General features: G+C 45.0%; 1 protein-coding gene across 1 annotated transcript; it reads left to right on the forward strand.

Moving 5' to 3' along the window:
• Positions 1-4,771: 4,771 nt before the first annotated feature.
• LOC119275846 (expansin-A11-like) lies at positions 4,772-6,267 on the forward strand. The gene is made up of 4 exons (XM_037556773.1): positions 4,772-4,838; positions 4,954-5,097; positions 5,202-5,511; positions 5,597-6,267. The coding sequence occupies exons 2-4, from the start codon at positions 4,971-4,973 to the stop codon at positions 5,898-5,900; spliced, it is 741 nt and encodes a 246-aa protein (XP_037412670.1). The 5' UTR covers positions 4,772-4,838; positions 4,954-4,970; the 3' UTR covers positions 5,901-6,267.
• The last annotated feature ends 5,316 nt before the right edge of the window (positions 6,268-11,583 follow it).

An 11,583-nucleotide genomic window follows, 5' to 3' on the forward strand; every position in this document is an offset into this window, starting at 1 on the left:
AAGACTATCTAAATTTGCGAAATGAGAGTAATACTTGTATAATTTTCTTTCTCACAAAAAGGAAAACTTGCAATTTTCTTAGCAGGAGAATGCACTCAGTTAGCCTCATCAGACGACATTATCGCTTACCGTGACAAGTGTGATTTTTTTTCCCCATTTAGTCTTAACATTGAATAGATTTGAATATGTAACTGTTCACTTGGATGGAGTGATTGAAAAGTTACAGCGAGCACGTTTTGGTGAATTAATTGATTCACACCCTGCGGCTTAGCAAAGTGGGTGGTATTTTTCAAGGTTCACTGTACTGTGCTACTCCAACTGAATCAAGCTGGTGCATGTACTTACCACTTTAAAGTATGAGTACATGCTAATTGAATCAAGCTGGTGCACCTGTGTTCCAGCTGCAATCAGAGATGACCAACGTTGGACCTTATTCCTGAGTTTCTCATCTCCCGTTTATGTAACTGTTGTGTTATTTATGAATTGGGATATATATTTTTATCTTGTACAGCTGATATAAATATGAACAAGCCTGATATTTGGGATAAGGTTTGTCATGGGTTCATGGTTAAATGTTTACTGTCCTTTAGACAACAGAAATAAAGATCTTCAGGCGATATTGAGTAGCTTCTCAAACCCCATATATTTTGACAAGTTCATGAGAGGAACTTGATTTATCCCAGGGCTCTAGGCCAATAAAGGAATCCGAAATACAAAAATAAAATAAAATACGAGGGCCATGTTGAAGGTACAATACAACCATATCTGTCTGACAGAGGACCTTGTTGAAAGAGATGGTCCATGTTCCTGACTCCTGACTAGTTAAACATAATTAGCCAGTGCTTTCTGTACTTTCGTGTCCTGCACTTGCAAGGGGCTTGCTGGGCATGCGATCTCGTCGTAGCGATCATTGTAGCAGGAGAAGAGCCAAATCTGGAAGTGTTCTAGTGTAGCTAGCATTGGTATGCCATGTAAACCACTGTTTTCTTACTACTCCCTCTGTTCCATAATTTTTGTCGTGGTTTTAGTTCAAAGAGGAGTACCTAGTTGTATTATTACATGATCAATGGATGGTTTTTAGTTCTAGTAAAATATCAGCCATATAATGACCTCGCTTGTCCTTGGTGTCAAAACCTCTACTCATGTAAAGAGTTAGTCATTATTTTCCGTATTTGGCAAAACCTTTGAATATGCAGTGGCAAGAGAAAGTGAAAAAAAAAACCTTTTCTTAACAAATTTACACGATCCCATGTGGTTCTAGAAGTCTGCAGAGTGGCAACATGTGATCGGCTGTTGAGAGTTTACTTGACAAACTTTTATGAAACACTTGTTTTCCAGCATCGAGGGCTTAGTTAAATCTATGTGGAGTCAAATTAGGAGGACCCTGTGGCCATGTGCCCTAGCATCTGATCCGCATCTTGCTGGCCGTGCTGGTAGAGCTAAACAAGTGTTCCATTTTGAAACCACTAAACAAGTACATTCTTGATTCCTGAGCTCTGATTCGGCTCCTTACAATAACAAGTTGCTTGCTTGATTTCCTTGGACTGATACTGGTTATTAATTTGCACTGATACTGGTTGTTTAATTGGTTTTGCCCTTCTGAAGATGTGGAGAAATTTCTGCGTGACAGAAATACTAGACAGAAAAAAATTCCAACTATCAGTCTATCACTAAGGTACCACAGTAGTACTGACTGACTGCTTTCAACTATTCCTTGGTATACTGCAAGAAAGCAGTCAGCTTTCTTTTGTGCTAAATAGAATATATTCAACATGTGCTTACTGTGAATTACGTACTCATAGGCATCTCAATTCTTAGCTCACTTACATCAACTGTGTGCCTTTAAAAGGTCATTACCTACTCAAAACTCAAAGCTCAGCATCTTTCAGTTACTTATGCCATCTTAATTCTTAGGGCATCTCCAGCCGTTGGCCCCCCCAGGACGCACAAAAATCGCCCCATGGGGGCGAGCCGGCGATACACTCGGCGCTGGGGGCGGTTTTGCGCCCAGTCGTCGCCCCCAGACGCCGAAATTGGCCCACTTTGCAGCCCAATTTCGGCGAATAAAAGGCCCATATTCGGCGTGGTTTCGTTGTGTCTCGGCGTTCAATTATCAACATAATTATTCCTTATCACATATTTCATCACAGAAAAATCAAATACTTCAACAAAATAGTACAACAACAAATAGTTCAATATAAATTATATAGTTCAACAAATAAAAACTCGTATTTCATCACGCGGCGCCCCCCTTGAGCCTCCATAGGTGCTCAATCAGATCTTTCTGCAGTTGATGATGCACCTGTGGGTCTCGGATCTCTTGACGCATACTGAGATAGGCAGTCCAAGTTGCCGGTAGCTGGTGATCAACTTCGGCTAGAGGACCCTGCCTGTAGTATGGTTCAGTGTCAAACACTGGGTCTTCTTGCTCGCTCTCGATGATCATGTTGTGCAAGATGACACAGCAAGTCATGATCTCCCACATTTGATCTTTCGACCAGGTCTGAGCGGGGTACCGAACAACAGCGAATCGAGATTGGAGCACACCAAATGCCCGCTCGACATCCTTCCTGCAAGCCTCCTGAAGCTTCGCAAACCAGGCGTTCTTGCCTCCTGCCACAGGGTTTGAGATCGTCTTCACAAATGTCGACCATCTCGGATAGATGCCGTCAGCTAGATAGTACCCCTTGTTGTATTGGTGCCCATTGATCTCGAAGTTCACCGGAGGAGAATGACCCTCAACGAGCTTGGCAAAAACAGGAGAGCACTGCAGCACGTTGATGTCATTGTGAGTTCCTGGCATACCAAAGAAGGAGTGCCAAATCCAGAGGTCCTGTGTGGCTACCGCCTCAAGCACCACACTGCAACCGCCTTTGGCGCCTTTGTACATCCCCTGCCAACCAAATGGGCAGTTCTTTCATTTTCAATGCATGCAGTCGATGCTTCCAAGCATCCCAGAAAATCCTCTTGCTGCATTCTAGGCTAGGATCCGAGCAGTGTCTTCCGCATTGGGTGCTCTCAAGTATTGTGGCCCAAACACTGCCACCACTGCCCGACAGAACTTGTAGAAACACTCTATGCTGGTGGACTCGGCCATGCGCCCATAGTCGTCGAGTGAATCACTGGGAGCTCCATATCCAAGCATCCTCATCGCTGTCGTGCACTTCTGGATGGAGGTGAATCCAAGAGCGCCAGTGCAATCCATCTTGCACTTGAAGTAGTTGTCGAACTCCCGGATGGAATTCACAATCCTGAGGAAGAGCTTTCGGCTCATCCGATAACGGCGCCGAAATGTTCTCTCGCCATGAAGTGGAGCATCGGCGAAGTAGTCGGAGTAGAGCATGCAGTAGCCTTGCAGACGATGCCGGTTCTTTGCTTTCACCCGCCCCGGCGCCGAGCCACCTCGACGCGGCTTTTCATTGCTCGCCAGCAGCTGGGCGAGGGCGGCGAGCACCATCAGATGCTCTTCTTCCTGGACGTCGACCGCGGCTTCCTCCTCCAGCAGCGCGGCGAGCTCTTCCTCCTCATCGGAGTCCATCGCCGAGTCAGTCAAAACGCCGAACACCTTGCGGTCGGTGGGCGTTTACCCGCCGTTAAACTGCGCCTCCGCGGCCGGAAACGGCGGCCGGCAGTGCCCAGTGCCGCGGGAGGGGCTGCCGCGGCGAAGCACTGCTATTTTCCGGCGGGGAATGGCTATCTAGCGGAGTAGGCCGGCGCCCGTCGCCGGGATACAACTAGTGGTGGCCGAGGGCGCGGGGGGTGCGAGGAGAGTCGGGGGAAGAAAAACTTGACTTTTCCCCTGTCGGTGTGGGCCAGGCGTGCTTTTTCCTAGCGCCGGAGCCCCCAACGGCTTCCCAGCGCGCCGGGTTCGGCCCGTGACCGCCGGGTGAAAAAAAGGTCCGAACCGGCGATTTTCAGCGTCCTGGGGGCGCGACCGGGCCGTTTTTTCGGTGCCGGCGCCGAAAAAGTGGCCTGGGGGGGCCTGTTGGGGGCGCGGCTGGAGATGCCCTTAGCTCAGTGTGTGCCTTTTGTCATAGTTGCATGCCTAATGCTTGGAGTCTCTGGTATATTCCAAATTGTAGACGATGAACGAAAACTATACATATATATATATATTTTTTACCTTTCCCAGTTTTCCAGTGTTCATTCTGAATCTATCATCTGTTTAGCCTGCAGACATACCATTTCAACGCAGCCGACATAACTATCTACTAATAAAATGGTTAATAATCTCGTGATAAGCAAAACTACCACATGGGACACTACCTTGCACTTGAAGCGAGTTGGAAGTCAAAGTGATCTTGGAATTTGCACTCGTGCACAAAACTAAATCGTATCAACTCTTTTAATTTCCGCAGTGGATTGGCCATTAACTATGTATCCCAGTATCTCAACTCCTTGATAGATGAGAAGTCAAGGTCTTCTCTCAGTTTGTTATTCGAGCTAACAGTACAGGTGCCCATTTGCCCATGTCCTAGAGAACTTAATTACTTCCAATTTTTCCCGGCAAAATATTATTCACTGTGTATATATACACACAAACGTATCTTCTCTGAAATGTTCAAGTGTATTACCGACAGGTGGGACTAACCATTGGAATTTACAGTAACCAACATGCACTATTATAATATTAACTAATAAATCCCGAACAAAAAAAAATCAAGATCGGTGCGCAGTGGCAAACGTGGACTTTACTTCTCACAATTTCAGATGCAGAGCATCCCGACCTATGCCTATATATAGGCAACAGCTTCCTGTTAGGATCCTCGCACTCCTCCCAACATCTCCGCACTTGCAAATTCAAGTGTTGAGCTAGCAAAGCCTAGTTGCTTAATACGGTAAGCAGTAGATGAGATGATAAGTCCCTAGCTAGAGCTATCAAGCCTTGTACTTGTTCTCTCCTGCGATTTTCGGCTGTATCGATTAACTAGCCCACTCGTTGCTGATTTTCAGAAGGATTCCATATACGCATGGAGTTTCTAGGCTTGCTAGCTCTTGCCATCGCCGCGATGGTCGGAGTTGTCGCCGGCGATGACTCAACCTGGAGCAATGGCCGCGCCACGTTCTATGGCGGCAACGACGCGTCAGGAACAATGGGTAAGCACACAGAAATGAGGTCTAATTAGGCCAGCCATTTGAGCTGTTCATCGCCGGTGCATGGTTGCTAACTAATCTTTGTGATATGTGTGTGGTGTGTGCAGGAGGAGCGTGTGGGTACGGCAACATGTTCAGTGCGGGGTACGGGACCAACACGGCGGCGCTGAGCACTGCGCTGTTCAACAACGGGCAGAGCTGCGGCGCGTGCTTTGAGATCCGGTGCGCCGGCAGCGGGAGCTGCCTGCCGGGCTCCGCCGTCGTGACGGCCACCAACCTCTGCCCGGCCAACTACGCACTCCCCAACAACGAGGGCGGGTGGTGCAACCCGCCGCAGTCGCATTTCGACCTCGCTGAGCCTATGTTCACTAAGATCGCCCAGGCCCGTGCCGGCGTCGTGCCCGTCCAGTACAGAAGGTACCCATCGCATCGGTGACTGTAGCTCTAACGCGTTGGCCTGTCAGTGCGTCTCGAGCTAACATGTAGTATTTGCACTTTGTAGGGTGGTGTGTGTCAAGACGGGTGGCATCCGGTTCACCATCACCGGCCACTCCTACTTCAATCTGGTGCTCATCACCAACGTTGCCGGCGCCGGCGACCTGACGGCGGTGTACGTGAAATCTCCTAGCACAGGATGGCTGACCATGAGCCACAACTGGGGCGCCAACTGGCAGAACGGCGCCATGCTCAACGGCCAGCCGCTGTCCTTCCGGGTCACCACCAGCGACGGCCGTACCATCACGTCCAACAACGTGGCTCCCTCCGGTTGGAGCTTCGGCCAGACCTACGCCGGTAGCCAGTTCTAGCCAGCCGGCGACCACTGCACAAGTCTCTTCACTTTTACTATCTTCGTGTAGAGTGTCAGCGGAGGATGGCTCTGTTTTGAAGCGGTCTCCTCCGAGTAACAAAATCTGCGTCGCCGTGGTGAGGTTACGCACTTTTGGGATTACCGTTTTTGCTCCCCTCAAGGCGTGCTCACATTAGCCGGTTGGGCGGTTTTACCTTAAGTAGGCGTATTATGCGGAGATCCTTAGGTTTGAGCTCAGAAGATTAAAGCAATGTCTGGCTGTGGTGACGAGCATAATGCCTGGTCACCCGCCCATGGGATCAAACCAACGGTTTATGTATCTTTGCATGCTATAAAACTAATGGAATGTGTTTTGAGAGCTTGAAGGGATTGTTCTACCTTTGCTTGGCCAATTCTTTCATTTATCATGTCAACTTGTCAAGCTTCAAGATTTTAGCCAGAGTAGGAATGAATGGCTTCACTTTGATGCCTTTAAATGTCATTCAGCTAACACAAGCGACCCCGTAGAAGATGGAATAATGTTTTCCCCGCCTTGCCCCCGTCCCAATGGCGCGTCTAGCCTCGCCGGAGAGCGTGTGGAGGTGTGTCTTCATCTGATCCAGTGGGGTTCGGCCGGCGTTTGTCTTCGGTGGATCCGCTTGGATACAGTCGTCGTTCGTATGCGTCTGTGTGTTTGTCTGCAGATTAGATCCTTCCAATCTACGCTTTTCTTCATCGACGACGTTGCTGTTCTGGTGAGATGGTCCTATGCGGCCTTAGCACGAGACTTCCCGACTATTTACTACAAAAAATGTTTGCCCGGCTCCGATGAGGGAGGGGCGATGACGGCGACGTGCCTTCGGTTCGCTCCAGAAAACCAACGTTCATAAAACAAACTAAAGTTTAATTCTATGAGAAGGTGAATGAACGAGAGGCATATACAATTTTTCTGTTATGGCATGGGCTCGTTTCCCTTCAAAATATCTTAGCATTTGCATTCACTTCCAAAAATTGGGAAAGAAAAGACTGGAAAATAGCGAAGATTCATTCGAGAAGCTTCTTAGCGATTGGCTTGTGTAACAACCCAGAGTCTTAAACCACATATTTTGGCATAATGAGTTTGTAATAATTTTATTTTGCATTTCCATGTCATCATGCCATTAAATATTTCACCTCAAATAATTAATATATTTCCATGTCATCATGCCATTAAATATTTGACCTTAAATAGTTAATATGTCTATTTTCAGAAAATCAAAAATTTGAGCCTTGTTGCTATTCTATTTAATTGCCCTTTCCAAATTCAATGCAAACCTTTCCATAAATCCTATTCAATTTCAACTCATATTTAAGCTTCCAAACTTTGCCCATAATTCTATTCACTTTTCAAAGCTCCAAAAATTTACAATTTTTGGACATTCCTATCAAATACTTCTAGTTCAAACCAATTTGACTTAAATTCAAACTTTGAATTCAAATTCTTAAAAACTTGGTGAAACCTTTTCTGTGGGGCTAGGTGTAAATGGAAGACCCCATAGAGAAAGTTTCACATTTTTCTAAGCCTGCTAGTTTTTTCTTTTCTTATTCTCTATTTTCTGCAACTGAGAAAAAGAAAAGAGCAGAAAAGAAAAGTAACAACGACGAGGTTATACCCAAGGGGTAGGCCCAAGGATACATATAGCCCGACCAAAGGCCCAGGCCAATCAAAGATACCATCAGAAGGCAATGAGTCAACGGGGCAACACGTCAGGTCCAATGGAACTACATCCCAAGGCGTCAGATAACAACGGGGCTGACTAAGGAGCCAAGTGCCTACAATCGGATCACCCCCCTGACGATAAGACCCAACACTCGGTCATCAGGAAGACAAGAGCAGTCATGCCTTCTACAATAGGTTGCGTCCTAGGATACCGTGACCCCACGATGCATTCATTATCGCCATTGCTCAACGGTGACATAATCTAGTTAAATACAACAGTGGGACAAAACTTAGGCATAAACATGTTGCAACATAAATTCCATGAAGCTATAATTCCTCGAGGAAAATCTAGAAGCAATTCTTTGGCTTTTCCTTTTAAGGAAAAAGGAAATAGACGCAACTTCAAAGTGTTGGGTTCATAATCATATCTTTGATACGTGTGATATTGCGAAGTTCAGTAAAAGTATGCAAGTGCATACCGTCAATGCGGAGCCTCTCCAAATTGGTTTTATTGAACCACAATAACAAGATGGGGCTTAATTCCAAACTTTTTGGTAGCAACATTGGGTAGTGCGATTGGTGCATGCATAAAATTCTCATCGGGAGTTGCAAATTCTCCAAGTTTCTTAGCCGTGATTACTTTTGGGTTTTTTGATTAAAATACAAACTAGAAAAACAAGTAAATACAAGGACACAAACTGAAATAAAAATGAAACAATAACTCTAATCTAATGACTAGTGACAGTTATGCCTCCCCGACAACGACACCAAAAAAAGGTGGTTGATGACCTTTTAAGATACAATTTCGGATTGTAGAAAGTCCCCTGCATTTCCCCAAGGAATGAGCCTAGGTATCGAAACCACGGTAGGATATGCTCTATGACAGAGATTCAAACAAGTTATTGTCTCACAAAATGTTCTAGTTTCCCAGACCTTTTGATCAACTTTTTAAGTGTAATAGTGATATGGAAACTGGCATGGGTATGAGGACTTACACTCACAACCTTGTACTTGTGCTTGATATCTCATCATGATCTACAACATGGTTCTGGTAGACACTGTAGGAAAATGTAGTAGAAAGGAAAAAAATCGCCCTACTATCACCCAGGAACAATATGAAGATGCATATAAGGTTTGGATCAACGATCGTTACCGACTCCAGAGTGCAGCGGAAGTAGACGAGTCGGTGTAGATCATACTTTAAGTCCTTTAAAGCATTGATGACAATCTCACAAACCGCCCTCAAACGATCCCTCGAACAAAAGACCGAAAGCACGACTTCTCTACTTGGTTGCAAGAGTACGGTCTTCATGATCCGGCAGCGCTTTGCCATCCAGAGCTAATCAATGCTCGAGAATTAGAGGGAGGAGATTAGAACCACTCTGGGCTTCTAATTATGAGGATTAGAGTAAGTAGGTCTAGCTCTAATTAGATCAACTAGAACTAGAACTAGATGAACTAGAGGAGGCTCCAAAACTTGTGTATCTCAATGGACAAATATCCTAGTATATATAGGTTAGAGGGGGAGGGAGGGGTTGACACCAAGGAGGAAAGTCCCTCCTCGGGGATCCAGACAAGAGGGGGAGGAGGAATCCTCCCCTTGTCCAATTCGGCATCCCCTTTTAGGATAGGGGGCGCCATCTCCACTTGGGCCTTTGTGGCCCAAGTCGCCTTCCACCACTTGGCCTTTTTAGTCCTGTTGATATTAAATTAAATATAAAAGACTTATAAAAATCACTAGAGCCTTCTATCATTAATTTAACATCACCGTAATCATTTTCCACCTATATATTATTTATCGGTACTATCTGGTATTACCCGATAAACTCCCAAACACTTCTGATGACCCCAAAACGCTTCCGGTTCCTCTCAGAACTATTAGGAATATTAATGAAACAATTTCACAAATAAATCCTCGGTACTATCATCCTACTAACACCCATCAAATCGTGATTAACTTAAGCTTGTGACCCTGTAGGTTCGATAAATCATAGACATGAGCGAAACCCCTTTGTTCAATGACCAATAGCGGAACCGTGGATGTCATATCAATCCCTATGATTACACGAATGGCCTTCAAGTGAACCTTTGGTTATCATGTGACGTTCCCTTTGCCTCACGATACTTTACAAAACCCGAGGTGAGATATATCGGTATCCTCTTGAGTCATAACATGCTCACTATACCGGTCTCCTTGTTACCGGTTTTGTTCTTCTTTGTCATTGACATGTTCTGGTATCCCCGCGACGTCGTCACCTATGTCTAGCCAGACAATGATGGATGTCATCACACTAAGAGGGCCCTAAGTATATCTCTCCATTGTCTGAGGAGCAAATTCTACTCTCGAGCTATCGTGTCCCTTGTCAAACTTTTCGATGAACTTGTAAGCTGTCATTATGATCACCGTGTTATAGATGAAGTTTGAGCAACCCCAAACCTCATCATACGGTAAGAAGTGACTACGATACTCTCACGGTCTAAGGAACTAAATCACACGTTAACACTTCATGTTATAACAATTGACTTATGACGATACTATCTCAAAGTATAACAAACAAGTTTGGGCCAATTCGATATGATCGTTCATCCAACGTCACACTCTCAATGTTGTTTTGAGACTATCATTACACTTAACGATATCTTAAGATTGGGAAAACATGATCACGGACAACACTTGAGCTAGTCTTAGAGGCGAGACAAGGAATCTTATTTTACCGTTTATTGTTCTACACATGCATATGAGTTTTCCACTGAATCGCATATTCCAGTATCATAGCAGTTACACCATAGAATATAAACTCTTAATCATGAACACAGAAATATGATAATACAATATTATTGCCTCTAGGGCATACTTTGAACAGACTCCCACTTGCACTAGAGTTAATAATCTAGTTGCATATTTTCTTAACACTCATGGCTATCTGGTGTTGTCTCATGGTCAACGGGTTTGTCACATTTAGATCCTTTGTGAAACTTGCTCTTGTTATGTATTTTTTATGTCGGTTTTAAACTCCCCTTTTCTTTGAATAATGGCCCTATTATTTGTAATATAGTGTCGTCAATTTCATTTCATTTAGGATCATCAAATCTATACCAAGACACTTCTTGATTTAGATATTTTTATCCTATCTTTATCAAGACACTTCTTGATTAAGACATTCTTATCTTATCTCTATCAAGACACTTCTTGATACAGACATTCTTCTTTGAAGCATCTTAAGCCTCAACATGTAAATTTTTCCATTATAGAATCCACAATATTATTCAAGTTTGAAACCATTCAAACTATTATTCTAGTATAGCCAGATAGTCATCTATTATAGTCATGAAGATGTTGTTCATACAACAATGTCTTCATCTCCCCTCTAGACAAAAACATATCCTTTTTATCATTATGAGGAACTTGATAACTTTTATTAGCTGCCCAGTGAGCCATCTCAGGGTCACAGTTACTACCACTTAGTACATAAGAATCATTCATCTTTGTATATATCATGCTTCTCATGATGGGTTCAACTATTGAGGTATTTTGAACTCCAATCATCTACATGTTGGGGAACGTTGCATCAAATAAAATTTTTTCCTACGTTCACCAAGATCAATCTATGGAGTCATCTAGCAACGAGAGAGAGGAGTGCATCTACATACCCTTGTAGATCGCGTGCGGAAGCGTTCAAGAGAACGGGGTTGAGGGAGTCGTACTCGCCGTGATCCAAATCACCGGAGATCCTAGCGTCGAACGGACGGCACCTCCGCGTTCAACACACGTACGGTTGGGAATACGTCTCCTCCCTCTTGATCCAGCAAGGGGGAAGGAGAGGTTGATGAAGATCCAGCAGCACGACGGCGTGGTGGTGGATGCAGCAGCGATAACGGCAGGGCTTCACCAAGCTTCTGCGAGAGGGAGAGGTGGTGCGTGGGGAGAGGGAGGCGCCAGGGACTTGGTGTGGCTGCCCTCCCTCCCCCCTCTTTATATAGGCCCCCTGGGGGGGTGCCGGCC

Source organism: Triticum dicoccoides, chromosome 3B (genome assembly GCF_002162155.2).
Source record: "Triticum dicoccoides isolate Atlit2015 ecotype Zavitan chromosome 3B, WEW_v2.0, whole genome shotgun sequence".
NCBI lineage: Eukaryota > Viridiplantae > Streptophyta > Magnoliopsida > Poales > Poaceae > Triticum > Triticum dicoccoides.